General features: G+C 43.1%; 1 protein-coding gene across 3 annotated transcripts; it reads left to right on the plus strand.

Annotated features, from left to right (window-relative positions):
• The first annotated feature begins 522 nt into the window (after window positions 1-522).
• ZNF622 (zinc finger protein 622) lies at window positions 523-23,109 on the plus strand. Of its 3 annotated transcripts, none has more exons than XM_081873099.1 (7): window positions 523-1,196; window positions 8,951-9,553; window positions 10,709-10,966; window positions 12,049-12,211; window positions 15,061-15,173; window positions 20,985-21,128; window positions 22,804-23,109. In XM_081873099.1, the coding sequence occupies exons 1-7, from the start codon at window positions 1,157-1,159 to the stop codon at window positions 22,929-22,931; spliced, it is 1,449 nt and encodes a 482-aa protein (XP_081729225.1). In that variant the 5' UTR covers window positions 523-1,156; the 3' UTR covers window positions 22,932-23,109. The 3 variants fall into 3 exon arrangements, with proteins under 3 accessions (XP_081729225.1, XP_081729227.1, XP_081729226.1); XM_081873101.1 differs by lacking the exon at window positions 523-1,196 and adding an exon at window positions 1,307-1,459; XM_081873100.1 differs by lacking the exon at window positions 523-1,196 and adding an exon at window positions 5,002-5,256.
• Window positions 23,110-26,618: the final 3,509 nt, after the last annotated feature.

A 26,618-nucleotide genomic window follows, 5' to 3' on the forward strand; every position in this document is an offset into this window, starting at 1 on the left:
TCTTTCCGTGGTTCATTTTGCATAACATAAATCCCTGCATATTTTAACTAAACCATTCAGTATTCCATTATTACATCCATCAAAACTTACACTGTTGAATTTATCTTAATGCTAAGGAGGAGAGTCAGGACACTGAGGTCCAGCACCGAGGGCCTTCTGGCGGTTCCCTCATTGCCAGAAGTGAGGTTACAGGGAACCAGGCAGAGGGCCTTCTCGGTAGTGGCACCCACCCTGTGGAACACCCTTCAGATGTGAAGGAAATATCCTATCTTTAAAAGACATCTGAAGGCAGCCCTGTTTAGGGATGTTTTTAATATTTAATGCTGTACTTTCTTTAAACACTTGATTGGGAGCCGCCCAGAGTGGCTGGGGAAACGCAGCCAGTTGTATAAATAATAAATTATCATCATCCCTGGCTGGAGCTGATGAAAGCTGCTGTCCAACAACGCCAGGAAGGCGCCAGGGTTAGCCCAGAGTTGGAGAGAGGACAGAGAGCGGCCGGGGCAGAAGAGGATGCTTATGTTTTCTCCCGAGCAAGCACCAAGTCCTCATCGCGCAGCGCCCGGAGTGGATACCGAGGGCAACTGAGAAGAATCCGGAGAACCAGACGCTGCCTTCCGTGGCTCTCGCGCGTAAAAGCGAGTGGCATCATGGGCTGGGGGCGTCCAAGCTGGGGCCCTCCCTCCTCTTTTCCAGCTTCTGCCTTGTGGGGCACGGAAAAGAATCGGTTGCCCTTATCTGCGCCGCTGGAAAAATGGGGCGAATAACACGGCGCATAATGTAACCCTCCGTGCGTGCAGAGGGCGCGCGAGAGAAGGAAGAGGAAGCGGGAAACAGCCGTCAAAGCCTTCTTCCGCTTCCTGCGAGCGAGAAGGAAAAGCTTCGACGTTGAAGCGTGGCTGCGAGGCCGGGAAAAGGGAAGGGAAGCGTTGCGTCTTTGGAGCCGACAGGGATCAAAGTTCGGTGGAATCTTCGCTGCTCCAACGTTCTCCTCCCACGCTCAACGTTCTCTTTCCCACGCTCAACGTTCCATCGCGCTGCCTTCTTTCGCCAGCGTTCCGTGTCGTCGTTCAGGATTCGAGTCGCTGATACCTTTTTTTCCCCTAATAAAAACAACAACTTTTGCTTCCGACGCGGCCTTTCCAGCCGCTGGATTATGAGCAGCAGCGAGTCGCCCGACTGCCCGGCGACGTCAGGTAGGATGGTGCAAAGTCTCTGTGACGATGGAGCCAGGTGTCCCGTTCACTTAGGGCGTGTCAGTTTGGGAGCTGAAATTTAATGCTTGCCTATTTATTCAGTGAGGGGGTCTGAAAAACATGTTTTAGGGCATGAGGAATTTAAACCTGTTATTTTTGTGACTGGACAGCATTTGGCTTGGCAAGGGTACATTTGATTAAGAAGCAAATGAACTGCTCTGGGAATGCCAGAGAATTTTAATTTTGTCTTCTGAAAGTGTCAGGTAATAGAAAATATGTACAATATATAGATAAAAATACATAATATATAATATAACTGCCAAGTACTTGCCATAATTTTTAAGGATTTGTATGCACTATTGCACACATTTTATTTACCAAGCAAAAACTTAAGTTACATTAATTTAACCAAAGGACCTTTTGAATTCCCTAGTCACATTATAACTTTTTAGCACCCCTCATTTTTGGAATATGGAAGTTGAAAACAGGCCCTACCAGCTAGTGCATACTAATTGGGATTTACTCTGCCAATATGTACCTTAGTGTTACTTTGTTAGCCTATTGTGCTGTAGGGGCAGATGGAGCTCATCAACCTGGAAAGACAGACCATCTAATTATTATTATTATTATTATTATTATTATTATTTATACCCCACCCTCCCCAGCCAAGGCCAGGCTCAGGGCGGCTAACAAGCAAGAATAAAAACAAGTTGAATGAATACAACTTAAAAACAAGATTAAAATACAACAGTTAAAATATTAAAACATTAAAATATTAAAATGCAGCCTCATCACAGGAGGAGAAAGGAAAAAGAAAGAGGGGGAGGGAATCAAATTGGCTCCAAACCAAAGGCCAGGCGGAACAACTCTGTCTTACAGGCCCTGCGGAAAGAAATCAGATCCTGCAGAACCCTGGTCTCATGAGGCAGAGCATTCCACCAGGCCGGAGCCAGTGTTGAAAAGGCCCTGGCTCTGGTTGAAGCTAATTTAACTTCCTTAGGGCCCGGGACCACTAGGGTGTTTCTATTTATGGACCTTGAGGCGCTCCGTGGGGCATACCGGGAGAGGCGGTCCCGTAGGTACGAGGGTCCTGGGCCGTGAAGGGCTTTAAAGGTCAAAAGCAGCACCTTAAATCTGACCCTGTACTCCACCAGGAGCCAGTGCAGCTGGAAAAGCTAGGAGAAGGAAAACACTTATCCCAAACCTCCATGGTCTTTTCGGAGAACACAAAACAAATCCAGAGTGGATTCCCTAAGATGATTGGATGGGGCCTTGTATGCCTCTTTCCGGCAACTCCTGCAGCCAAGCTGATGCCAAACATATATGATGAGCCTGGATAGCTCAGTTGGTTAGACCATGGTGCTGATAACACCAAGGTTGCAGGTTCGATCCCTGTATGGACCAGCTGCATATTCCTGCATTGCAGGGGGTTGGACTAGATGATCCTCAGGGTCCCTTCCAACTCTACAGTACTATGATTCTGTGACTTTCTCATATTGCCCTGCTTTCTTTTGGACCACATCAGGGAGGCCAAGAGGGGAGTCTTGTTGTCTTGGCAGCCCAGGACCTCCAGACACACTGCAAAGGCTTGCGCTCCTGGGAAGTCACCTTGGTGGTTTTACTTCATCTCTTTGCCTCTTGAGACAGACAGATACCAACAATATTGTGCTGATTTTGTCTGTTGGGGAAATCAATAGGACTTTGTTTGGATTGTGTTTTTTTTTTTTTTTATAATAATTTTTATTGATTTTACAACATAAAGAAAAAACAAAACAAACATAATGCGACTTCCCCAAACCTCCCCTTCACTGCATCCAAATTTCAAAATTTTTAGCAATTCTTCATCCCATTTTTATATTTAATTCTCTTTAAAAAGAGTTTCTGCTTTATAAATTTCGATTTATAGCTGTAATTCTTAGTGTCCAATCCCCTGACATCTTAACATTCCGAAATTTTACAACAATTTTTAAGATAGATTTTAAATTTTTTCCAGTCCTCCTCCACTGTCTCTTTCTTCTGGTCACGGATTCTGCCGGTCATCTCTGCCAGTCCCATAAATTCAGTCACCTTGGTCTGCCATTCTTCCAGAGTAGGTAATTCTTTAGTCTTCCAATACTTCGCCAAAAGGATTCTTGCTGCTGTTGTTGCGTACATAAAAAAGGTCCTATCTTTCTTTGGTACCAATTGGCCGACCATGCCCAAGAGAAAAGCCTCCGGTTTCTTTACAAATGTCCACTTAAGGATTTTCTTAATTTCATTATAGATCATTTCCCAGTAGGCCTTAATCTTTGGGCAGGTCCACCAAAGGTGATAAAAAGTTCCTTCACATTCATTACACTTCCAGCAATTGTTATTGGGCAAATGATATATCTTTGCAAGCTTGACTGGGGTCATGTACCACCTATAGATCATTTTCATTATGTTCTCTTTCAGGGCACTACATGCCGTAAATTTAATACCTGTGGTCCATAACTGCTCCCAGTCAGCAAACATAATATCATGACCAATATCTTGTGCCCACTTAATCATGGCTGATTTAACCGTTTCATCTTGTGTGTTCCATTTTAGCAGCAGATTATACATTCTAGACAAATTCTTAGTATTGGGTTCTAGCAATTCTGTTTCTAACTTTGACCTCTCCTTCTGAAATCCTAGTTTTCTGTCCTGCTTAAAAGTTTCATTAATCTGGTAATAATGTAACCAATCTCGGACTTTAGGTTTCAATTTCTCAAAACTCTGTAGTTTCAACTTTTCACCATCATATTCTATAATTTCACAATATTTTGGCCAGTCTGTATCCATGTTCAATCTTTTTACCGCCTTAGCTTCCATTGGTGACATTTGTTTGGATTGTGTTGCATATTTAATTAAGCTGTATTTTTAGATCCACGGGGTATGTAAAACTCCTGCCCTCCCAGGTTGCCTGTTTTTTCCTGTTAATATAAGGCATAATAATAATAATAATAATAATAATAATAATAATAATAATCAAATTTATTATTTATACCCTGCCCTTCTGGCTGGGTTTCACCAGCCACTCTGGGTGGCTCCCAACATAATAATAATAATAATAATAATAATAATAATAATAATAATAATAAAGTGATAAAACATCAAACATTAAAAACTTCCCTAAAGAGGGCTGCCTTCAGATGTCTTCTAAAAGTCAGATAGTTGTTTACTGTATTTCCTTGACATCTGATGGGAGGGTGTTCCACAGGGTGGGCGCCACTACCGAGAAGGCCCCCTGCCTGGTTCCCTGTAACTTCGCTTCTCAGCAGTGAGGGAACCGCCAGAAGGCCCTCGCAGCTGGACCTCAGTGTCCGGGCTGAACAATGGGGGTGGAGATGCTCCTTCAGGTATACTGGGCCAAGGCCATTTGGGGCTTTAAAGGTCAGCACCAACATTCTGAATTGTGCTCGGAAATGTGCTGGGAGCTGTGGCATTCATATGGAGCCCCCGGTCGTCTCACGGACTATTGACCCGTACACCACTAATCCACTGCCACCAACCAGGTCCTCCCTGGTAAAATCACTTCAGTCTCAGTCAGCTTTTTAATTAATAAAGAAGAGTGTATTTTATTTCAGACATAAAACAAAACTTTTACAGCATACCAAACGGTGTTCCTCTTTACTTTCTTAGTCTTATGTTCCTCTCTCTATCTCTGCTACCTTCCCCCACACTCAAGGACCAACTGCCCTAACTGTCTATTACCAACTGCCTTTCCCAACCAGCCAACCCATGAAATCCAACCAACTACCCACCCACAACTCCCAACGAACTCCTCCCAGAACTAGGAGGTCCTGTCTGCGCAACCTATTTAACTATTTCCCCTCCAGCACTCTCTCATATATGTTAACGTCACAGGAGCCAATGTAGGTCTTTCAAGACCGGTGTTATATGGTGCCGGCAGCCACTCCCAGTCTGCAGTCTAGCTACCGCATTCTGGATTCATTGTAGTTTCCGGATCACTTTCAAAGGTAGCCCCACACAACTTGCTGTAGTCCAGGCAGGAGATAACCAGACTGTGCACCATTTTGGCAAGACAATCTGTGGGCAGGTAGGGTCTCAGCCGGTGTGCCAGATGCTGATTTTGTTTGTTGGAGAAACCAATGGGACTTTGAAGTGTTTGTTTGGATTGTGCCACATGTTTCATTAACCTCTGTTTTTAGATCCATGGGATGTGTAAAATTCCTTCCCTCCCAGGTTGCCTGTTTTATTCCTGTTAATACAGTGGTACCTCAGGTTACATACGCTTCAGGTTACAGACTCCGCTAACCCATAAATAGTGCTTCAGGTTAAGAACTTTGCTTCAGAGGCCCAAGAAACACTTAAAGACTACTTCGAGATCAATTTGAGATCAGATACAGAAAAAAGAATCATTTGGGACGCAAGTAAAGCCGTGATGCGTGGCTTCCTAATACAACAGAATTCAATAAAGAGGAAAAAGCAGAATGAGAAGAAAGAGAAAATTTGGAATCTAATAAAAGAAGGGGAGAAGAAATTGAGATCTAAGCCTAAATCCCAGGAGATATTAAGAGAAATAAAATTTTATCAAACACAATATATGGAATTGACGAACCAGGAAATAGAATGGAAAATTAAACAAATGAGACAAAAGACTTTTGAATCTGCAGATAAATGTGGGAAGCTACTGTCTTGGCAACTGAAAAAGAGACAAAAATTGAACACAGTGACATCACTCGAAGTAGATGGGAAGTCTATTAATAAACCAAATGAGATAAGTAATTGTTTTCAAAGTTTCTTTAAGAAATTATACAAACAAGGGCCAAAAAATGAACAGGAGATAGAAGAATTTATTGGAAAATACGGACTATCAAAAATCTCTGAAAACAATAGAAGGAGTTTAAACGAGAAAATTACAGACCAAGAAATAGAGAGTGCCATCCAGGATATGAAGCTGGGAAAATCACCAGGGCCAGATGGATTAACTGCGAGATATTATAAAGTATTGAAGGATTGGTTAATACAACCATTGAAAGAAGTCTGCAACCAAATTTTGGAGGGGAAAAAGGCTCCCGAATCGTGGAAGGAAGCATTCATCTCACTTATACCAAAGACAGAAACTGAGAAACATCAAGTCAAGAATTACCGCCCTATATCACTTTTGAACGTGGATTATAAAATTTTTGCAGACATTCTAGCAAAAAGATTCAAAAAAGTGCTGTTAGAGGAGATTCACAGGGACCAAACAGGCTTTCTACCAGGCAGACATTTGTCAGACAATGTGAGGAATATTATAGATATTCTAGAACTTTTGGAAACTGACATAAATAGAAAAGCTGTTTTGATTTTTGTGGATGCAGAGAAAGCCTTTGACAATATTTGTTGGAGTTTTATGAAGAGGAATCTCCAAGGAATGGGGGTAGGCAAGAACTTTGAAAATGGTATAAGTGCAATTTATTCTGAGCAAAAGGCCAAACTTATTGTAAATGGTATGGTTATGGATGAAATTCCAATAGAGAAAGGGACACGACAGGGATGCCCAATTTCCCCTCTATTGTTTATATCGGTACTGGAGGTTTTCCTTAACATGATTAGAAGAGACCAGCTGGTTAAAGGTATACAGGTCGGAACTAAACATTATAAGCTAAGAGCATTTGCAGATGACCTAGTTTTGACACTACAACAGCCAGAAACTAGCACAAAAAGAGTTTTGGAACTTATTGAAATATTTGGTCAGGTAGCAGGTTTTAAATTGAATAAACACAAGACAAAGGTGTTGGAAAAAAATCTCACGGTGGGGGAAAAAGATAGTTTTCAAAGAGAAACGGGTTTGGAAATTACTAAAAAGGTAAAATATCTGGGGGTGAACTTAACATCTAAGAATGTGAATCTATTTAAAGATAATTATGAGAAATGCTGGGCTGAAGTGAAGAAAGATTTCGATATATGGTCAAGATTGAGACTTTCCTTGTTAGGCCGAATTGCTGTAATTAAGATGAATGTATTGCCGAGATTGTTGTTTTTGTTCCAGACATTGCAAATTTTAGATAAGATGGACTGTTTCAAGAAGTGGCAGAAAGATATATCTAAATTTGTCTGGCAGGGCAAAAAACCCAGAATTAAATTCAAGATTTTGACTGATGCAAAGGATAGAGGGGGCTTTGCCCTGCCGGACTTAAAACTTTACTATGAAGCAGCAGCTTTTTGCTGGCTGAAACCATGGCTACTTCTTGAGAATACAGATATTCTGGACTTGGAAGGTTATGATAATAGTTTTGGTTGGCATGCATATTTATGGTATGACAAGGTAAAGGTACACAGAAATTTTAAAAATCATATTATTAGGAAAGCATTGTATAATGTATGGAATCGATATAAAGATTTGTTTGAAAGTAAAACCCCCAGGTGGCTGTCACCAATGGAAGCTAAGGCGGTAAAAAGATTGAACATGGATACAGACTGGCCAAAATATTGTGAAATTATAGAATATGATGGTGAAAAGTTGAAACTACAGAGTTTTGAGAAATTGAAACCTAAAGTCCGAGATTGGTTACATTATTACCAGATTAATGAAACTTTTAAGCAGGACAGAAAACTAGGATTTCAGAAGGAGAGGTCAAAGTTAGAAACAGAATTGCTAGAACCCAATACTAAGAATTTGTCTAGAATGTATAATCTGCTGCTAAAATGGAACACACAAGATGAAACGGTTAAATCAGCCATGATTAAGTGGGCACAAGATATTGGTCATGATATTATGTTTGCTGACTGGGAGCAGTTATGGACCACAGGTATTAAATTTACGGCATGTAGTGCCCTGAAAGAGAACATAATGAAAATGATCTATAGGTGGTACATGACCCCAGTCAAGCTTGCAAAGATATATCATTTGCCCAATAACAATTGCTGGAAGTGTAATGAATGTGAAGGAACTTTTTATCACCTTTGGTGGACCTGCCCAAAGATTAAGGCCTACTGGGAAATGATCTATAATGAAATTAAGAAAATCCTTAAGTGGACATTTGTAAAGAAACCGGAGGCTTTTCTCTTGGGCATGGTCGGCCAATTGGTACCAAAGAAAGATAGGACCTTTTTTATGTACGCAACAACAGCAGCAAGAATCCTTTTGGCGAAGTATTGGAAGACTAAAGAATTACCTACTCTGGAAGAATGGCAGACCAAGGTGACTGAATTTATGGGACTGGCAGAGATGACCGGCAGAATCCGTGACCAGAAGAAAGAGACAGTGGAGGAGGACTGGAAAAAATTTAAAATCTATCTTAAAAATTGTTGTAAAATTTCGGAATGTTAAGATGTCAGGGGATTGGACACTAAGAATTACAGCTATAAATCGAAATTTATAAAGCAGAAACTCTTTTTAAAGAGAATTAAATATAAAAATGGGATGAAGAATTGCTAAAAATTTTGAAATTTGGATGCAGTGAAGGGGAGGTTTGGGGAAGTCGCATTATGTTTGTTTTGTTTTTTCTTTATGTTGTAAAATCAATAAAAATTATTATAAAAAAAAAAAAAAAAAAAAGAACTTTGCTTCAGGATGAGAACAGAAATCGGGCTCTGGTGGCGCGGTAGCAGCGGGAGGCCCCGTTAGCTAAAGTGGTGCTTCAGGTTAAGAACAGTTTCAGGTTACGTAAGGACCTCCGGAACGAATTAAGTACTTACCACTCTATAAGGCATGCCTAAGACCGTTGTGTTAAGCTGAATTTCAGGCTTCTGCTTGTCTTGGCTAACCTGTTTTATGGCGTTTGTGTGTTCTCCTTCCTCTCCAGCCGTGGCGTCGTACACCTGCATCACTTGCCGCGTGGCTTTCAAGGATGCTGATGTCCAGCGTGCCCACTACAAGACCGACTGGCACAGGTACAACCTGAAACGGAAAGTCGCTGAGATGTCGCCTGTCACTGCTGAGAACTTCCAGGAGAGGGTTCTGGCGCAGAGAGCCGGGCTGGAGGAGCAGAACAAGGCGACTGCTACCTACTGCACGGCTTGCAGCAAGAGGTTCTCCAACTTCAACGCTTACGAGAACCACCTGAAGTCCAAGAAGCACCTGGAGCTCGAGAAGAAAGCCGTCCAAGCGGTCAGCAAGAAGGTCGAACTCCTGAACGAGAAGAACTTGGAGAAGGGCCTCGCTCAAGAGAACGTCGACAAAGATGCCATGAATGCCGCCATCCAGCAAGCCATCAGAGCCCAGCCCTCCTTGTCTCCCAAGAAGGCTCCCGTCTTGCCTGGCGGTGCTGCTGGGTCTTCGGTTGCTGCGGAAAGTAGCAGAGAGCGCGCGGAAAAAGCTCCCCGGCTGCAGTGGTTTGAGGAACAGGCCAAGAAGCTGGCAAGAGAACAATCAGAGGAAGAAGACGAGGCCGACGATATGGAAGAAGGTAGCGGGACAAGGGCAGTTTATTCTTTCAGCAGTATTTTGGGGAGTTTGGATGCTTTAGCACAGGGAAAGCCATCCAGATCTTCTGGACTACAATTCCCATCATTCCTGGCCATGTTGGCTGAGGCTGATGGGAGGTGGTCAACAACAACATGTGTTTGTGTTGTCTGACCCCTGGTTTATTAGAAAGTCCCATTAATAGGCTTTGTACAGCAGCTAGTTCAAATCAGCAGTTTATATCTAGGCTGAAAATACAGAGAAGATAGGGAGAAATTGGGCTGCTTGAATATTTTTTGAAAAATTATTTTAGCAAAAATTTTATACCACTTGATTGTAAGAAAACCCCTAAGCTGGTTACAAAAATATAGAGCAATAAAATTATTGATAACAATGGTTAAATACCGGTATAGAAAAACATTCCGAAGGATTGTTAGAATTGATAGGAGCTCAAAGGAGGTAAAACGTATGTAGCTTCTACATATCTCAACAGACTTTCCTAAAGAAAAATGTGGGGGTTTTTTGCTAATTATACAGCCTCTGCCCAGTATGCCTGAAAGAGCATCATTCCCATCGTTCAGCCCAGACACTGAGGTCCAGCTCTGTGGGTCCTCTACTGGTTCCCTCACTACAAGAAGTGAGGTTACAGGGAATCAGCCAGAGGGCCTTCTTGGTAGTGGCACTCACCCTGTGGAACGCCCTCCCATCAGATGTCAAGGAAATAAACAACTATCTGACTTTTAGAAGTCACCTGAAGGCAGCCCTCTTTAGGGAAGTTTTTAATGTTTGATGTTTTATCGTGTTTTTAATGTTCTGTTGGGGGCCGCCCATAGTGGCTGGGGAAATTATTGTTATTCTTATGATTGATTTTCCCAAAAAATTAACCAACTGTCACCAAATTAATACAAAGTTAAAGCCTAAACAATTTTTTTTTAAGCAGGCACTAAAAAGAAGACAGCACAGTGTTCTTAGGGAGTTTTTTTAGTGTTCGCCTTGAACGTTCAAGCAGCCCAAATGATTTTGGGAGCAATCAAGGGGGTGGTAGACCATTCATAATTATGAATCACTAGCCTGCCGCTTGTATTGAATGGTTAACCTGCATCTTTTGGTCAGCATGAAAAGATTCCTCCTAAGCTTTCACTTTCGCTTGGTTTGAAAGGTTGGGAGGATGTAGACTCAGATGAAGATCTGGAGGTCGAAGAAGGACCGATGGAAGGGATCCCGGATGAGGCCGAGGAGAGTGCGTCTGGGAAGGATCACCCCAGCTCAGACGCGATCCCAGTAACCGACTGCTTATTCTGTTCCCACCATTCAAGCTGCCTCATGAAGAATGTGTCCCACATGACAAAAGTTCATAGTTTCTTTATTCCAGATATAGAATATCTTGTGGATATCAGAGGTCTGATTAAGTACTTGGGTAAGTCTTAAGACATGCCAGCCTCAACTATCTAAAGCTCTCTTGTTGATTTTAAGAGGGCATCCTGTGGCATTCATCTCAGTGTTGTTCCTCAGAGTAAAATACATATCATTTGAAACAGGGTGGATTTGATTTAAATCAAATTGATTTAAATCACTGGTCAGTAAGACTTCATTTAAATCATTTATTTTTTTACAGAAAGACTCCATCTTGTTGGTATAATCTTAATATTTACAACCAGATGAAGCTTTCATTTTTTGAATAATAAATTTTCACAGTAGTTTTTAGAGTTATATCAAAAATTACTGATTTGGTTATACTATTAGAAATACATAGACAGATAATTATGATATTATTGTGAGGTGAACTGATACAAGGCTATTATATTTGTGGGGGACGCGGGTAGCGCTGTGATCTAAATCACTGAGCCCCTTGGGCTTGCCGATCGGAAGATAAATAGTAGATAAATAGTTGCTGCTGCGGCGGGAAGGTAAACAGCGTTTCTGTGCGCTGTGGTTTCCATCATGGTGTCCTGTTGCACCAGAAGCAGTTTAGTCCTGCTGGCCACATGACCTGGAAAGCTGTCTGTGGAGAAACGCCGGCTCCCTCCACCTGAAAGCAAGATGAGTGCCGCAAACTTAGTTCTATTGTAACAAACTTAATTCTACTGTACAGACTTAATTCTATTGTCAAACTTAATTCTATTCACTTAGTACAGTATGTGAATTTGGTTTGGGACTGTAATAAATTTCATGCAGTCATGAGTGCCGCACACCCATAGTCGCCTTTGACTGGACTTAACCGTCCAGGGGTCCTTTACCCTACCTCTATACTATATTATTCGTGAACGTTTTTGTATTTACTGTATAATGTGAAGCAGGGGTGTGGTCTTCCAGATGTTGCTAGACTTAAAACTTCCACGGGGTTAATTGGATTTGGGAGTTCAGCAACACACAGGTTTCCCATCCCTGATGTACAGTAGAACAACATTTGGGCTGTGGAATGCCGTGAAACCACCAAATACGTTGCGTTAGCATAAGATGGGAGAGTACAGTGTGTGTCTTTCCCCTCACAACCTACAGGAGAGAAGGTTGGCATTGGGAAGATCTGCCTGTGGTGCAATGAGAAGGGGAAATCCTTCTACACGACGGAAGCTGTGCAGGCCCATATGAACGACAAAAGCCACTGCAAGCTCTTCACGGAAGGCGATGCTGCTCTGGAGTTTGCAGACTTCTATGACTTCAGGTGGGAAACGGCAGCGGCCAAATTTAGACACACAGCAAATGAAACGTTTCAGCTTTGGCATTTGCATTGGTCTAGTATTGTGCTGGGGCGCGGGTGGCGCTGTGGGTTAAACCAGAGAGCCTAGGGCTTGCCGATCAGAAGGTCGGTGTTTCGAATCCCCGCCACCGGGTGAGCTCCTGTTGCTTGGTCCCTGCTTCTGCCAACCTAGCAGTTCGAAAGCACGTCAAAGTGCAAGTAGATAAATAGGTACCAGTCTGGCAGGAAGGTAAACGGTGTTTCTGTGTACTGATCTGGTTTGCCAGAAGCGGCTTAGTCATGCTGGCCACATGACCCGGAAGCTGTATGCCGGCTCCCTCGGCCAATAAAGCGAAATGAATGCCGCAACCCCAGAGTCGGCCACGCCTGGACCTAATGGTATTGTGCTACTCGGGTAACATACACAAGCAAGACTCTGGTGGATGGGCAGAGTAACATTCTACTTCCTTGCTGCTGCTGCTGCTGCTGCTGCTGCTGCTCCCTAACCATGGTTGGATCCTGACATTGGAAACAAGTCACTTTATTCTTCTTGCTCACAATGTGTTTGCTTACTGGAGCTGTGTGGGGCTGTTGTTCATGTGGAAGCAGCCTTCTTCTCACTTGAGTGCTGACATGTCTGTTAGCCTCTTGAAAACCAGTGGCTTCCCCCAAAATCCATTTGACCTTTTGAAGTCTGTTTGGCGACAAGCTTGCTTATATTGCTCACGTGAAGCCCAAACATTTTATTTCACAAGAATCTCTGCAGCAGTGGGACAAACGCTTGCTAGAGATTTAGCTGGACAAGCAAGGGTACTGGATAGCTTCGATCCTTTGGTGTAGGCAGCAGAGGGGAAATGTACATCGGAAACATGTTAAAAGGTCAGTTAATCTCAGCCCACGGGAAAAGGTAAAGGGACCCCTGACCATTAGGTCCAGTCGTGGCCGACTGGGGTTGCGGCACTCATCTCGCTTTATTGGCCGAGGGAGCTGGCGTACGGCTTCCGGGTCATGTGGCCAGCATGACTAAACCGCTTCTGGTGAACCAGAGCAGCGCACAGAAATGCCATTTACCTTCCCACCGGAGCGGTACCTGTTTATCTACTTGCACTTTGAGGTGCTTTCGAACTGCTAGGTTGGCAGGAGCTGGGACCAAGCAACGGGAGCTCACCCCGGCGTGGCGATTTGAACCACTGACCTTCTGATCAGCAAGTCCTAGGCTCTGTGGTTTAACCCACAGCGCCACCCGCGTCCCAGGTGTACCAGCTGATGGACCAAGAAATATGGGGCACAATCTACCAGAAATCACTTTTGCATAAGCCCTTTTGAATCTAAAATAGAACTTCAAAGAAGGTTGTGCTGCTAATACTACATTTTCCCTTCAGCAGGCTGCTCTAATGCAGAGTGTTTTATTTTGTAAAATGTATAGGCTGCTTTTCACCAAAATATTTACTATGAGGTGGCCAACATACGTTATGAGTTGGTGTTCAGTGTCCACTAGTCATTCCTTTCTACCCTTAAACGTTGTAGTAAATGTAAACTTGAGTACAGGGGAACCCACAGTGGAATTCTTAATGGTTTCTGTGCTTCAGCTGTATAACTTAACTCTTCAAGCTGTATAAGGGGAAAGAATTCAAATCTGCAATTGCCTGGTAAGCTCAGAAACAAGAAGGTTATTTAAAAAAACAAAGCCTTGACATCTAGATTGTTTTAAACCTTTTTGATGGTGTTCAATAACAAGTTACTTAAATTCCCATATGTCTAGAAACAGTTCTCCTGTTTTTTTAACTACCCAAGATTTGGACAATCATATTTTGGCTTAACTATATGTTATTACGCCTTTAAGCCATTTATTAAGATGGTATATTAAGCCAGGATTTGATCATCTGAATATAACCACTGTGTCCACCTTGCCACTGGTACTTTGTCTCCAGCGATAACCTTTTAGCTTAAAACCTACATTCTGTTAGGTTATTGTTCTATAGCCCCATCATATGGATACAGTGTGTTCTTTTACAGCAGACTAGAATAATAGTATAGCCCTGTTTGTTTGTTTGTTTGTTTGTTTGTTTCCTTGTTGTATCAAAATATATACAGCTGTATCATAAATATATATCACAGCAGTTTACAACAACATAAAAACATAAAACCAAACAGTAATATCATAAAGCATTAAAAGCAAAAAGAGCTTTAAAACAGGCATCCATAGACCATTGTGGGCGATGGTCAGCTGGGACTGTACCATTCTAGGTTAAGGTGAGGGATTTCATTCTTGCTTATCCCCATAGAAACAATGCAGACTCCTTGCATGTAGAAAACTAGTGCATCACAGTGAAAGCTATGCTAGAACCTTACTCCCTGGTATAAGTACAGGAGTTCTTCTATTCCTTTTTAATTTTTTCAAAGGGGAGCATTGAGATATGTGGTCCTCTAGCTCTCATCTAAAGTGTTGCAGTCCTCTAGCTCTCATCTAAAACCTCCATGTTTCCTGATTTTCCTGTGTTTGGCGCCTTCCTGTTTTCCTGGTCCTGGTACAGTTATACTACTTGACAGTTGTGAATGAGAAGATCAGCTTTGGGTGTGTTGAGAGATTTCAGAAGCCAAGTCTCATTCGAACGCTGCTCCAGAACCTTGCAGTGGCTTTGCTGTCACAGTTCTGGAGTATATGTAGTCGTTTGTGGCATATTACTCAAAAGAAACTTTCACCTCCTCCCCAGAAGTTTTAACGGGTAACCTGTGTGCATCACTGGTGGGTAGCTGGTCTTGAGATTGAGCTGTTAAGCATGCAGTCCTTACTGAGGGAAATAACACAGGATCTTGCTATTTCTCTTTCATAGGAGCACTTACCCTGACTATCAGGAAGGAGATGGTGCAGAGATGTCTGAAGAACTGCCACCGGAGAAGAATTTGGATTATGATGATGATTCAATGGAGCTGATTTTACCTTCAGGTAATTGTATTCTTGAAATATACCAGGATCATCCCAAGTGCTCACATTACAGATTCAGTAACAATTAGTGCAAGTCAGAGTGGGTGCTTCACACAGCTGCTTTCTAAATGACTTGCCTTGAAGGTGAGCTGTCCCTGCCTTTCCCCAGAATATTTAATCATAATATTAATTTTTTTATTTATACCCCAACCATCTGGCTGGGTTTCCCTAGCTACTCTGGGCGGCTTACAGCATATCCAAAAACAAAAAACATCAAGCATTAAAAACTTCAGATGTCTTCTAAAAGTTGTGTAATTTTTTAATCTCCTGGACATCTGACGGGAGGGCGTTCCACAGGGCGGGTACCACTACTGAGAAGGCCCTCTGCCTGGTTCCATGTAACTTTGCTTCTCATAGTGAGGGAACCAGCAGAAGACCCTCTGAGGAGGATCTGTGTCTGGGCTGAGCGATGTGGGTGAAGATGCTCTTTCAGGTATACTGGGCTGAGGCCGTTTAGGACTTTAAAGGTCAGCACCAACACTTTGAATTGTGCTCAGAAACATACTGGGAGCCAATGTTATATGATCCCAGCAACCACTCCCAGTCACCAGTCTAGCAGCTGCATTCTGGATTTGTTGTAGTTTCCGAGTCACCTTCAAAGGTAGCCCAACATAGAGCACATTGCAGTAGTCCAAGCGGGAGATAACCAGGGCATGCACCACCCTGGCAAGACAGTCTGCGGGCAGGTAGGGTCTCAGCCTGCATATCAGATGGAGCTGGTAGACAGCTGCCCTGGAAACAGAATTGACCTGCACCTCCATGGACAGTTGTGAGTCCAAAATGACTCCCAGGCTGCGCACCTGGTCTTTCAGGGGCACGGTTACCCCATTCAGGACCAGGGAGTCCCCCACTCGCCTCCTGTCCCCAAAAAACAGTACTTCTGTCCTGTCAGGATTCAACCTCAATCTGTTAGCCGCCATCCATCTGCCAACCGCCTCCAGATACTCACACAGGACCTTCACCGCCCTCACTGGTTCTGATCTGAAGGAGAGGTAGAGCTGGGTATCATCCCCATACTGGTGGACACCCAGCTTTTGTACTAATGCTATGACTGTGGTGTGGGCATGCCTCTGTCCAGGAACCAGCATCTGTTGGCAGATTTTGACCCCCTGAAGCAAGTTCCTTGCTCCATCAGTTGTTGATCCACTGACGGTTGTGTTGTGTTGATGTGCGTGGAGAAGTCGAGTCTGTTGCAGTGGGATTAGTCAACAAGAACTTTGTGGGGCAGGGCTGCTGAGGACCTTTGTATCTCCTCCATCCCTAAGAGAAGAGTCTTAAAGAAAAAAGACCTCAGCCCAGTGTGTGCCACGTTATTGCATCTCTGCCCGTGCTCTTGCACTCCGATCTTATAAGGCATACTCAGAAGAAAGTTGTGTTGACTTCAGTGTGGCAGCATTCACAGTGAGCACACTGAACGTTGTAGACTTAACATGCAATGTTCCAGTCAAGGTCTGAAGGCACAAGCTCTACAGCAGCCTTGGGAAGCCTTAACTTCGCTGCCTTAAGTTCCATGTTGAAATAAAATGGGATGTAATTGTACTAATCATGAATAAACGGTTTCTTCCATTACTTTCAATGCAGCTAATACATGGGGACAGTGCTAACCTTCCCATTTGGTTGACATGCAGCAGCAATCACCTTGCAAAATTTCCAGGCTTCCATAAGCTTGCTGGTCATTTTAGTATGTGTGTCTTTAATATTACACTGCCTGAGAAATGGAGAAATCGCTTCCTGGCTTTAAAAATCTCATAGGAGAGGTCTGCAGGCGTATGACAACACGGTTCTGCTGTGACCCCGGCAGGTCAAGCCTTGAGATCCACATTTATGTCACTCTGAAGGAAGTATGTGCTTTAAATGGGAGAGCAAAACAAAGAATTTGATTTAAACCAGCAAAGTGGAGTGTGAGGTCTCAGGATTCTGCCCCTGTTAGAGTTCTCTTTGACTGATTAAAATCCTTATGGGGACAGGAAAGTTCTTTTTTATAAAAAGAGAAGAAAAGAAAATTGGTGGTAACATATGATAAAGGTGGGCTGCAAATGAAATGAAATGCTCTCTTTCAGAGCCTTTTGAGTGATTTCTAGCACATTATAGTGCAGCGTCATCACATACTGTTGGAAGTGTTGCTGATGGCAGTGCTAAAAGAGAACACTCTGTGATCTGTATGTTCATTATCAACACACTTTTGTACAGGTGATGCCTAGCTCAGTTGATGATTTATTCCTGAAAATAGAGCTGTGCAGTGTAGAAAATTTGACCCTCAAGCTTTTAAACCATGGGTAAGCAAACTAAGCCCTGGGGGCTGGATCTGGCCCAATCACCTTCTAAATCTGGCCTGCGGATAGTCCAGGAATCAGCGTGTTTATACATGAGTAGAATGTGTCCTTTTATTTAAAATGCATCTCTGGGTTATTTGTGGGGCATAGGAATTCATTCATTTTTTTTTCTTCAAAATATAGACTGGCCCCCCACAAGGTCTGAGGGACAGTGGACTGGCCCCCTGCTGAAAAACTTTGCTGACTCCAAATTTAAACCGTTGATGCAAATATTTAGACATGTAAGCCACTAGATGGCACTTTCGGGATTCTAGCATTCCGGTTCCTGGACTCTGCTTGTTTACTAGAGATTGTTCCCATGACAAACGTTGTTCGAAGTGGTCAACACATTCACATGGGTGTGGAATACGATAGTTTCTATTCCAGTATATCAGACTTGGGTCGCAGTGTGCATGTAGGGAACACATCCAGTTTGTCATGAGGACAGTACAGTGGTACCTTGGGTTACCTACGCTTCAGGTTACACACTCCACTAAGCCAGAAATAGTGCTTCAGGTTAAGAACTTTGCTTCAGGATAAGAACAGAAATCGTGCAGCGGCGGTGCAGCCACAGCAGATCGCCCCATTAGCTAAAGTGGTGCTTCAGGTTAAGAACAGTTTCAGGTTAAGTACGGACCTCCGGAACGAATTAAGTACTTAACCCGAGGTACCACTGTACTACAATATAGCAACCTGCCCTCTTTTGAAGAGAGGGACACTGGAAGTCTCTGATTGTTCAAAGCTCCCCTCTTCTTGTTTCAGCCGCTCAGTTCTTTGTGTTCTTTCACCTCCCCAGATACACAGACACACATATCCATGATGATCTTGTGCTCTTTTTGCTTTGGGGTAGCTCTGAACTATAGGCTCTGTTAAGAATAATTTGCCTGGGGAGAATTTTGACCAAGCATTACCGTTGAGGGCTATGTTTCTAATGCTGTGGCTGATTCAGCAAATACAGTTTTAGTGCTTGCAAGGCGTTAGCTCTTAACTTTGCTGCTAGGGTTTTGCTAAAATGATAACGAGTAAACAGAGCAACATGAAGAAGTGGCATTGAAAATACATTAGAGCACAGGGTGGATTTGATTTCAATCAAATCAATTTAAATCACTAGTCAGTAAGACTTGATTTAAATCATTCTTTTTACAGAAAGACTCATTCTTGCTGGTATAATCTTAATATTTACAACCAGATGGAGGTTTCATTTTTGGAAGAATAAATTTTCAGAGTAGTTTTTACAGTTATATAAAAAATTACTGATTTGGTTATACTATTAGAAATACACAGACAGATGATTATGAAATTATTGTGAGGTTTAATAAATTAACTGTTTATATTTGGACAACTTTTATTCTGTACTTTATTGGAAGGAGAAAAATAATGATTTCCTTACAAAACAAGAACATTATAGCATATGGATCCATGTTTGTTACTGATGTGGTTAAACATTTTAAAAAATAAAAAAACCCACTTAGACACATTAAAAACTTAAAACAAATCCTTATTTCTTGATGACTAGCTTTTGGACTATAATGTAACTTAAATAGAATACTATCTTTAGAAAGATTTTTCCTCCAAAAGCATTTTATTTTCAAATTCAATTTAAATAAAAAAATCCGATTTAAATTTTTAAAATCCGATTTTTTTGATTATTATTTTTTTAAATCATTGATTTTTATCCACCCTGATAGAGCATCGCTTAACCAAAACTGAACAAGGAGAGAGTCTTGATTAGCCATTTTCCCTGTTTGTTGCATGTAGTCTGCTATGGCAGTACGTAAAGAAAGGGGTGTTCAACTCCCCACCCCCAAATGTGTGAAATCCTTAGTGAAGTTCTGAAGAGCCATTGCAACTCACTGCAATGGGATGAAATGCTGAAGTTCTCAGAATGAAGTGAGAACCACATTCTTAGCATGGTTGGGAACTGTTTTGGGGACAAGGGGGTCATATTATCCCAGTGGAAATCTGTCGGGGGCTGCATTCCAATAGTGGGTGAGGCCACATGCAATCATTAAACACCCACACAGCTGTTTCCCATGGAAATAGAGGCATATATTTAATTTTTAGTAACTCGAGCTTCACTGTCCATTTTCTCTGTGAATAGTTTTTTCCAAACCGTGTTAAAGGGTGTTGGGACTTTCCCCCCTAAAAATCTGTCCTGCCTATGCAGAAAGCGAAAGACTTTGCAAGTCCCGCAGAAGAATGCAGATTATAAGCAGAACTGCAAGCTCTGTCTAATGTTTTACAATTGTTTATGTGCTGTAAGCCGCCCAGAGTGTCTGGGGAAACCCAGCCGGGTGAGTGGGGTATAAAAAATAAAAATATTATTATTACTATTACTACTACTACTACTGCTGCTGCTAATAAACATTTGTATCCTAAAACTTTCATGCAGGCATGCGGCTACAAAATACATGGATAACTTTTTGCATATTTGCAAGGAGTACAAGTCTATCTCTCCCTGCTCAGACATTTCCCTCTCTACCATGATATTCTCACAGCAGAACCATTTGCAGAGGAGGGAGCTGCAATTGTATGCTTTACACATCATCAAAAACCCGTTTTACCTTCTTCATGCTGAATAGCTGGTGGCTGGATTGCAGGTCCACCCCCGCCCCCGCCCGATCCCTGATTTAAGGAAGTAAAAGATAGATCTTTCTGTGGAATTGGGTGTTTTCTATACACCCATAGTTTGTTGGTGCTAGAGATGTTCAGGTTTGCGTTGTGCCTAAGTAAGTATTATAAACTACCAGGATCTGCCGTATCCCATGTGGAGTTCTTCTTACCTGGATTTTAGTCTACAGTGGTCCCTTGGTTTTCGAACGTCTCCGTTGACAGACGTTTCAGTTTTCGAACACCGTAAACCCGGAAGTAAAAGCTTCGCTTTTTGAACAAGCCTCGGAAGTTGAACATGCCACATGGCTTCCGTATTGAGTTTTCCGTTTTGAGGCTTCCATTTTGAGTTTTCAAATGTTTTGGAACTCAGAACGGTCTTCTGGAATGGATTACGTTCGAAAACTGAGATACCATTGTACATCGTTTAGTCTTGTTTGGTATAGTAAGCTGCCCCTTGCAGATCCTGCAAACTGGAAAGGTATGATGTAAATCTCTACATGTTCTTTACATAATATGTTATTGACAGTTACTTCTACCCTAAATGGCATTGTCTACCCTCCCTTATGGCAGTGGTTCCCAGTTAGCTAAGTACTATGGACTCCCTGTTTTTCAGAAGCCAAGCCATGGACCCACTACTTTTGAAAACGTTGATATCTCTATGGTAGTTTTTGTTATGTAAATGGTTTCACGGATCCCCCGAGTGGGTTACGTGTTCCCGCAATTGGGACCCACTTCCTTATGGGATTCTGAGTTTCACGGTGTGGCTAATGATATCCCCATTTTCCAGTTTACCTTTGTTTTAAAAGCTACTCTGTTGCTTTAATATTCACATTTCCTTCTTACAAAGGTGCCCGGATCGGTCACCGTTCACTGATGAGATACTATAAGCAGCGGTTTGGTTCTTCAAGAGCTGTGGCCGTTTCTAAAAATAAACATGCTGTGGGCAGAGTATTGCAGCAATATAAAGCTCTGGGATGGACAGGCAGCACAGGTAAGCAAACAGCATTAGTGTGTTATATCAATACAGTTACTAGCCATTGTCCTTGAGAGGCATCTCTTTCAGCCATAAGAAGGGACATTTTCCTGGAAGTAGCCAACTGTAGTAGCTGCCTCCTATTCTGAACTAGTTGGTATACCTTTTCAAAGAGCTGGTGTCTCTTAATTCCATGTGTGTAGCATCTGTCTAGAGCTTTTTTCAAAGAGGACCAGATTTGATGAAGTGAACATGTGTGAGGGCCATAGCTGTCAACTTACAGATTTGAAAATAAGGGACCAGCAGCCTCAAAAATAAGGGATCAGCAGCCAAAATAAGGGATTTTCCAAGCACAGGTATATTCAATGTCTGAGCCCCTCCAAGCCAAAGGCAGATAGCTCAGCCAGCAGCCAAACGAAGCCTCAAGTGGTAGTTCCCACAGCGCAAAGGGGATGCAGCAAGGAAAACCACCGTCACCTCCCCGCTGAGAAGCGCTGAGCAAAGGCGAGTCCCCAGGCAACGCGGCCGATTTGATCGGCACAAGGCATGCAAGCTCCACCCCCCAGTCGTTCTTAGACTCCTTATTGGGTGAGCAACGCAGCCAAGCAACACAGTTGGAGCCTCCCTCCTCCCTGACCGGCAGGGAGGGAGAGAGAGGAGCTGCTTCCTTTGAAACCTGGGAAATTTAAGGGACATTATCAATAAGGGACAGCAGCGGGACACGGTGCTGGGATAAGGGACTTTCCCGCCAAATAAGGGACTGTTGACAGCTATGGTGAGGGCCAACCAAAGATATTGAACTTTTTTTAGGATTGAAGTTGTTGAGCTTTTGTCGGGATTTTACCCCAGGAAATAAACTGCTATACAATTTTACCCCAAAGTTGTTGAGGATTATAGTTTTACCCCAGGAAATTGACTGCCCTCGAAACGGACTTTGGACATGCCTGGGCTAGGCATTCTGTTACTTCCCTCTGCACCCAGTTGTGTTTGTGTGTGTGTGTGTGTGTGTGTGTGTGTGTGTGTGTGCATGCATCTATTTATTCTTTGGGAATTTTTAGAGGTTTCTGGATAACTCTTTTAGAAACAGAATGCTGGGCTAGATTTAACTGGTTGCCAAATTTAGGCATGCTTCCTGGGCCCAAATTCAACACATCTCCCAACATCAACTGCATTTTATGTAGGAAGCCGCTAGACCTGTGCAGACATCATTGTAGGACTTGGTGCTTCTATTCATCGTAAAAGTTGCTTTGCCTTCAGGTTGAGTGTTGAATGTTGGAAGGTGCTGTTGGATGGCACTGTGGTTTAAACCACTGAGCCCCTTGGGCTTGCCAATCAGAAGGTCAGCGGTTCGAATCCCCATGACGGAGTGAGCTCCCATTGCTCTGTTCCGGCTCCTGGCAACCTAGCACTTTGAAAGCACGCCAGTGCAAGTAGATAAATGGGTACCGCTGCGGCAGAAAGGTAAACAGTGTATCTGTGCACTCTAACTTCCGCCACAGTGTCCCGTTGCACCAGAAGCGGTTTAGTCATGCTGGCCACATGACCCGGAAAGCTGTCTGCGGACAGACAGGGGCTTCCTCGGCCTGAAAGCAAGATGAGCACCGCAACCCCATAGTTGCCTTTGACTGGGCTTAACCGTCCAGGGGTCCTTTACCTTTTACCTTGAATGTTGGTTCTTTCTCCATAACTTCAGGAGCAGCCCTGGCTCGTGAGCGTGACATGCAGTACCTTCAGAGGATGAAGGCCAAGTGGATGCTGAAGACCAGCATGCAGAATAACGCTACAAAGCAGATGCACTTCCGCGCACAAGTCAGGTTCTGAAAGTGCCCAGCGATAAGCATGACTAGCCTGAGCTTCCCTCGTTCTTTCTGCAGTACTGTGGAAGGAAGATCCAGTCGCAGAGAAGTGTGGTACTGCCTGCTGCTATTTCAGCATGTTTCCCAAGGAGATCTCAGCCTGGCTGTCAGACTTCAAATCAATAAAGCCTATGCATAAGAAAGCATGTTTTGCTGGTTATTTGCAGTACAGTCTTACGTTCTTTCAGGTTACGTCCTGCGGCAACCCGGAAGTACCGAAAAGGGTTACTTCTGGGTTTTGCCGCTCGTGCATGTGCAGAAGCGCGAAATGACATCATGCGCAGAAGCGGCAAGTCACAACCTGCACGTGTGCAGACGCACCAATGCGGCTTGCGCTCTTTTCATGTTGCAAACGGGCCTCCAGAACGGATCCCGTTCACAACCAGAGGTACCACTGTATCGGCTCTCAGGTATCTACGCTGTGCAGCTGAGTTGCATTTCAGACACTTGAAAGATTTGCTGAGGAAGCATCAAACACTTTGAACAATGCTGTTAGGTGAGAGGTCAGTATTATCCACATATTGCAGGGAGCAGCTGCTCAGAGAGAGGAGTTTGCTTGAGAGGTTTTTGCAGCAGATGAGAACTTAGAACCAGGGGCTTTCTAACCCATGCCCAGGCCAAAATGCTGTACAGTGGAACCTTGGCTTACGTACCGTCCTCCTTACGAATGCTTCGGGTAACTAGTTCCGCTAACCCAGAAGTAGATGCCCCTAGTAGGGAAGCAGGCCATAGCAAAAGAGGCCTTGCCGAAGTGTGTGGTGATGAGAGACTTTTGAGTAGATTAACTGGCAAATAGTGTACGTTATTTCCACAGAAGCCTTGCCTCCAAATTCTGAGCCTTTAACACTTCAGTCCAAATCCTTGACTTTGTATTAAATCCCACAAATTCCAGTGGGGCTTAGTGACTTCCTAACCAGTTTTAAGACTGCATTGTGAGAGGTTGCAATGACCACTTTCAGCAGTGATTAATCTGTTACCTGGAAATTGCTTTTCTGTGGCAATGCTTTTATATTTGCGGATGGCATGGAGACGAACTGGTGACATGCTTCAATTAAATTGCATCCTAAATTGAAACCAGGGGGACATAGGTTTCTTACTCTGCCTTGAATCCCCCTTCTACCAGTTTTGTTTTGGTGGGGTATTTTGGTCAGTAAATATATGACAAAATGCAACATCAGCCTCCCCCAGCATGGTGCAGGAGAGCACAGATTCAGGCTTTTAAGAAAACACGAATACGGTTAAGTAGGAGGAACCCTTTAGATATATGCAAACTTACCTGGCTCCCTTTGTAAATCTTCTAGCGCTACCCAGGCTCAGCAAATGCACTGCAGTGCTTTTGAGCATCACTTGGAGGGATATTTTTCAAGAGATAACCAGTCTTGACTCCATCACAAGTGGCCTTTCTCACAGAAACGTCGCGGTGCATACAATTAACATTCATCACATTCAAGTGGGCATCTCAAGAGAATAAAAACAAGGAGAATGCAAATCAGTATCACAAAAAACTGCCTGACCTCTGAGCTTATAATGTCTGAGAGCTTTAGTCTTCATATTCATTTGCAATAGAGCTCTGCCCCACCATTCTTGCAAGAGCATAGACAGCTAGTTTCCTATGTAAAATAAGTTCAGTAGATAGTGTCAGTAGATAATCCACTGCCAACTCATTTCTGCCCCTCCTCGCCTGTTTCCAGATCTGGAATAACAGAAAAGAGAAGGTCTTGAAAAGCATCTTAAGGGTGAAGGTTGTTCATATGTTAACTTACAAGTTCACCGTATTCCTCCTAATTCCCCTACCTTGTGTGGAAATTCTTCACAGTGGTTCTTTAATGAAAATGCCACAGATAGTTAAAGGTCAAAGGCCTGGTTATAGTAGGGTTGCCGTATTTTGAAGAGCAAGAAAGAAGACACATTTGCTGAGTTCTACTTTTAACTAGATAGGGACGCGGGTGGCGCTCTGGGTTAAACCGCAGAGCCTAGGGTTTGCTGAGCAGAAGTTCGGCGGTTCGAATCCCAGCAACGGGGTGAGCTCCCGTTGCTCGGTCCCTGCAACCCCAGAGCCGTCCGCAATTGGACCTAATAGTCAGGGGTCCCTTTACCTTTACCTTTTACAGTGGTACCTCAGGTCAAGTACTTAATTTGTTCCAGAGCTCCATTCTTAACCTGAAACTGTTCTTAACCTGAAGCACCACTTTAGCTAATGGGACTTCCTTCTGCTGCCACGCCGCCAGAGCCCGATTTCTGTTCTTATCCTGAAGCAAATTTCTTAACCTGAAGCACTATTTCTGGGTTAGCGGAGTCTGTAACCTGAAGCATATGTAACCTGAAGCATTTGTAACCCGAGGTACCAATGTATTATGGTAGTTTTAACTGGGGATCACTATGACGGATCTGATTTTACATACCCATTAAAAAGATGTATCCTAGAAAAAGAGGACATATGGCAACCCTAGAGGAAGGTTTTTGGTTGATTTCTAAAGATGTGTGATGAAGGTGCCAGATGAACCTCCCTGGGAAGAGCATTCCAAAGAAAAAGGGAGCCACTGCAGAAAAGGCCACTCTCTGGATCTCTTGAGGAAGAGGGACACAAAGAAGGACCTCAGAGTGGTGATTGAAGGGTTTGCATTGGTTCATATGGGGAGAGACATCGTGGTCCTGAGCCATTTAAGGCTTTGTAAGTAAAAACCAGCGCTTTGAATAGATACCCTTTTGCAGTAGGAATTTAGGAAATCTAGGAAACTGAATTATTTTATTCTGCAGCAGTATATGGACTGAACAATGTTCAAGAGCTGTTCAGCCCATGATCTTAAAAATCCTGTCTACAAGGAAACTGGCTGAGTTATCTCTCCTTGCTTCTAGGTTTCTACCCTCCACAAAACAAACAAACAAACAAAAAAAAACAGTGTTATGACAGCAGCTCACACAATGAGTGTTGTCAATGAGTCAGCAATTTATTCCTCTTGCTAGAACTAGGCAGTTCTTGCTCTCGGCTTACGTTTTCAAGGATTGTTTCTCGCTGACTTCCAGGAGCCTTGGCAGGCTCTATTGAAAAAAGGTGAAAATCCAACAAGACTAATCATAAAAAGGCTTTCTATAGTCGCACGTGCATAAAACGTGCTAGAATATTTCCACAACATATGTAAAGATGGAATCTGGTGGGCATAGTCTAAAGATATTACTTACCAGGAAAGTCTGTAAATAGACCATTTCCCCCTCTCATCACTTAAGCTTGGAGCCTGATGTTTACCTCGTCATAGAGACCAGCACTTCAGAAAGCCAAAATACACATGGGATGGCTGCAGGAATAACTGTTTCCCCTTCACATACTTGAATCAGCCCCAGTTTGTGGAATGTGTAGTGCCAGCCAGTTAAGTCTAAAACAGGATGTCGCATGAGAGCCAGTGGGTGGGAATTTGAGACTTCCTCCTTGAAATACTTTGGCAATTCTGAGACTGGGGGAATGGAGATTTGCACCAGCAGCTGGAATAGTATCTATGGATACGTAAGGGCAGGTTCTGTTTACAACAATATCACACAACTGTAAAAGTGCTGTTACTTTCAACTTTACCAAAGATAGAAGAAGAAGAAGAGTTTGGATTTGATAGCCCGCTTTATCACTACCCTAAGGAGTCTCAAAGCGACTAACATTCTCCTT

Source organism: Podarcis erhardii (genome assembly GCF_964252035.2).
Source record: "Podarcis erhardii genome assembly, chromosome: 8".
Classification (NCBI taxonomy): domain Eukaryota; kingdom Metazoa; phylum Chordata; class Lepidosauria; order Squamata; family Lacertidae; genus Podarcis; species Podarcis erhardii.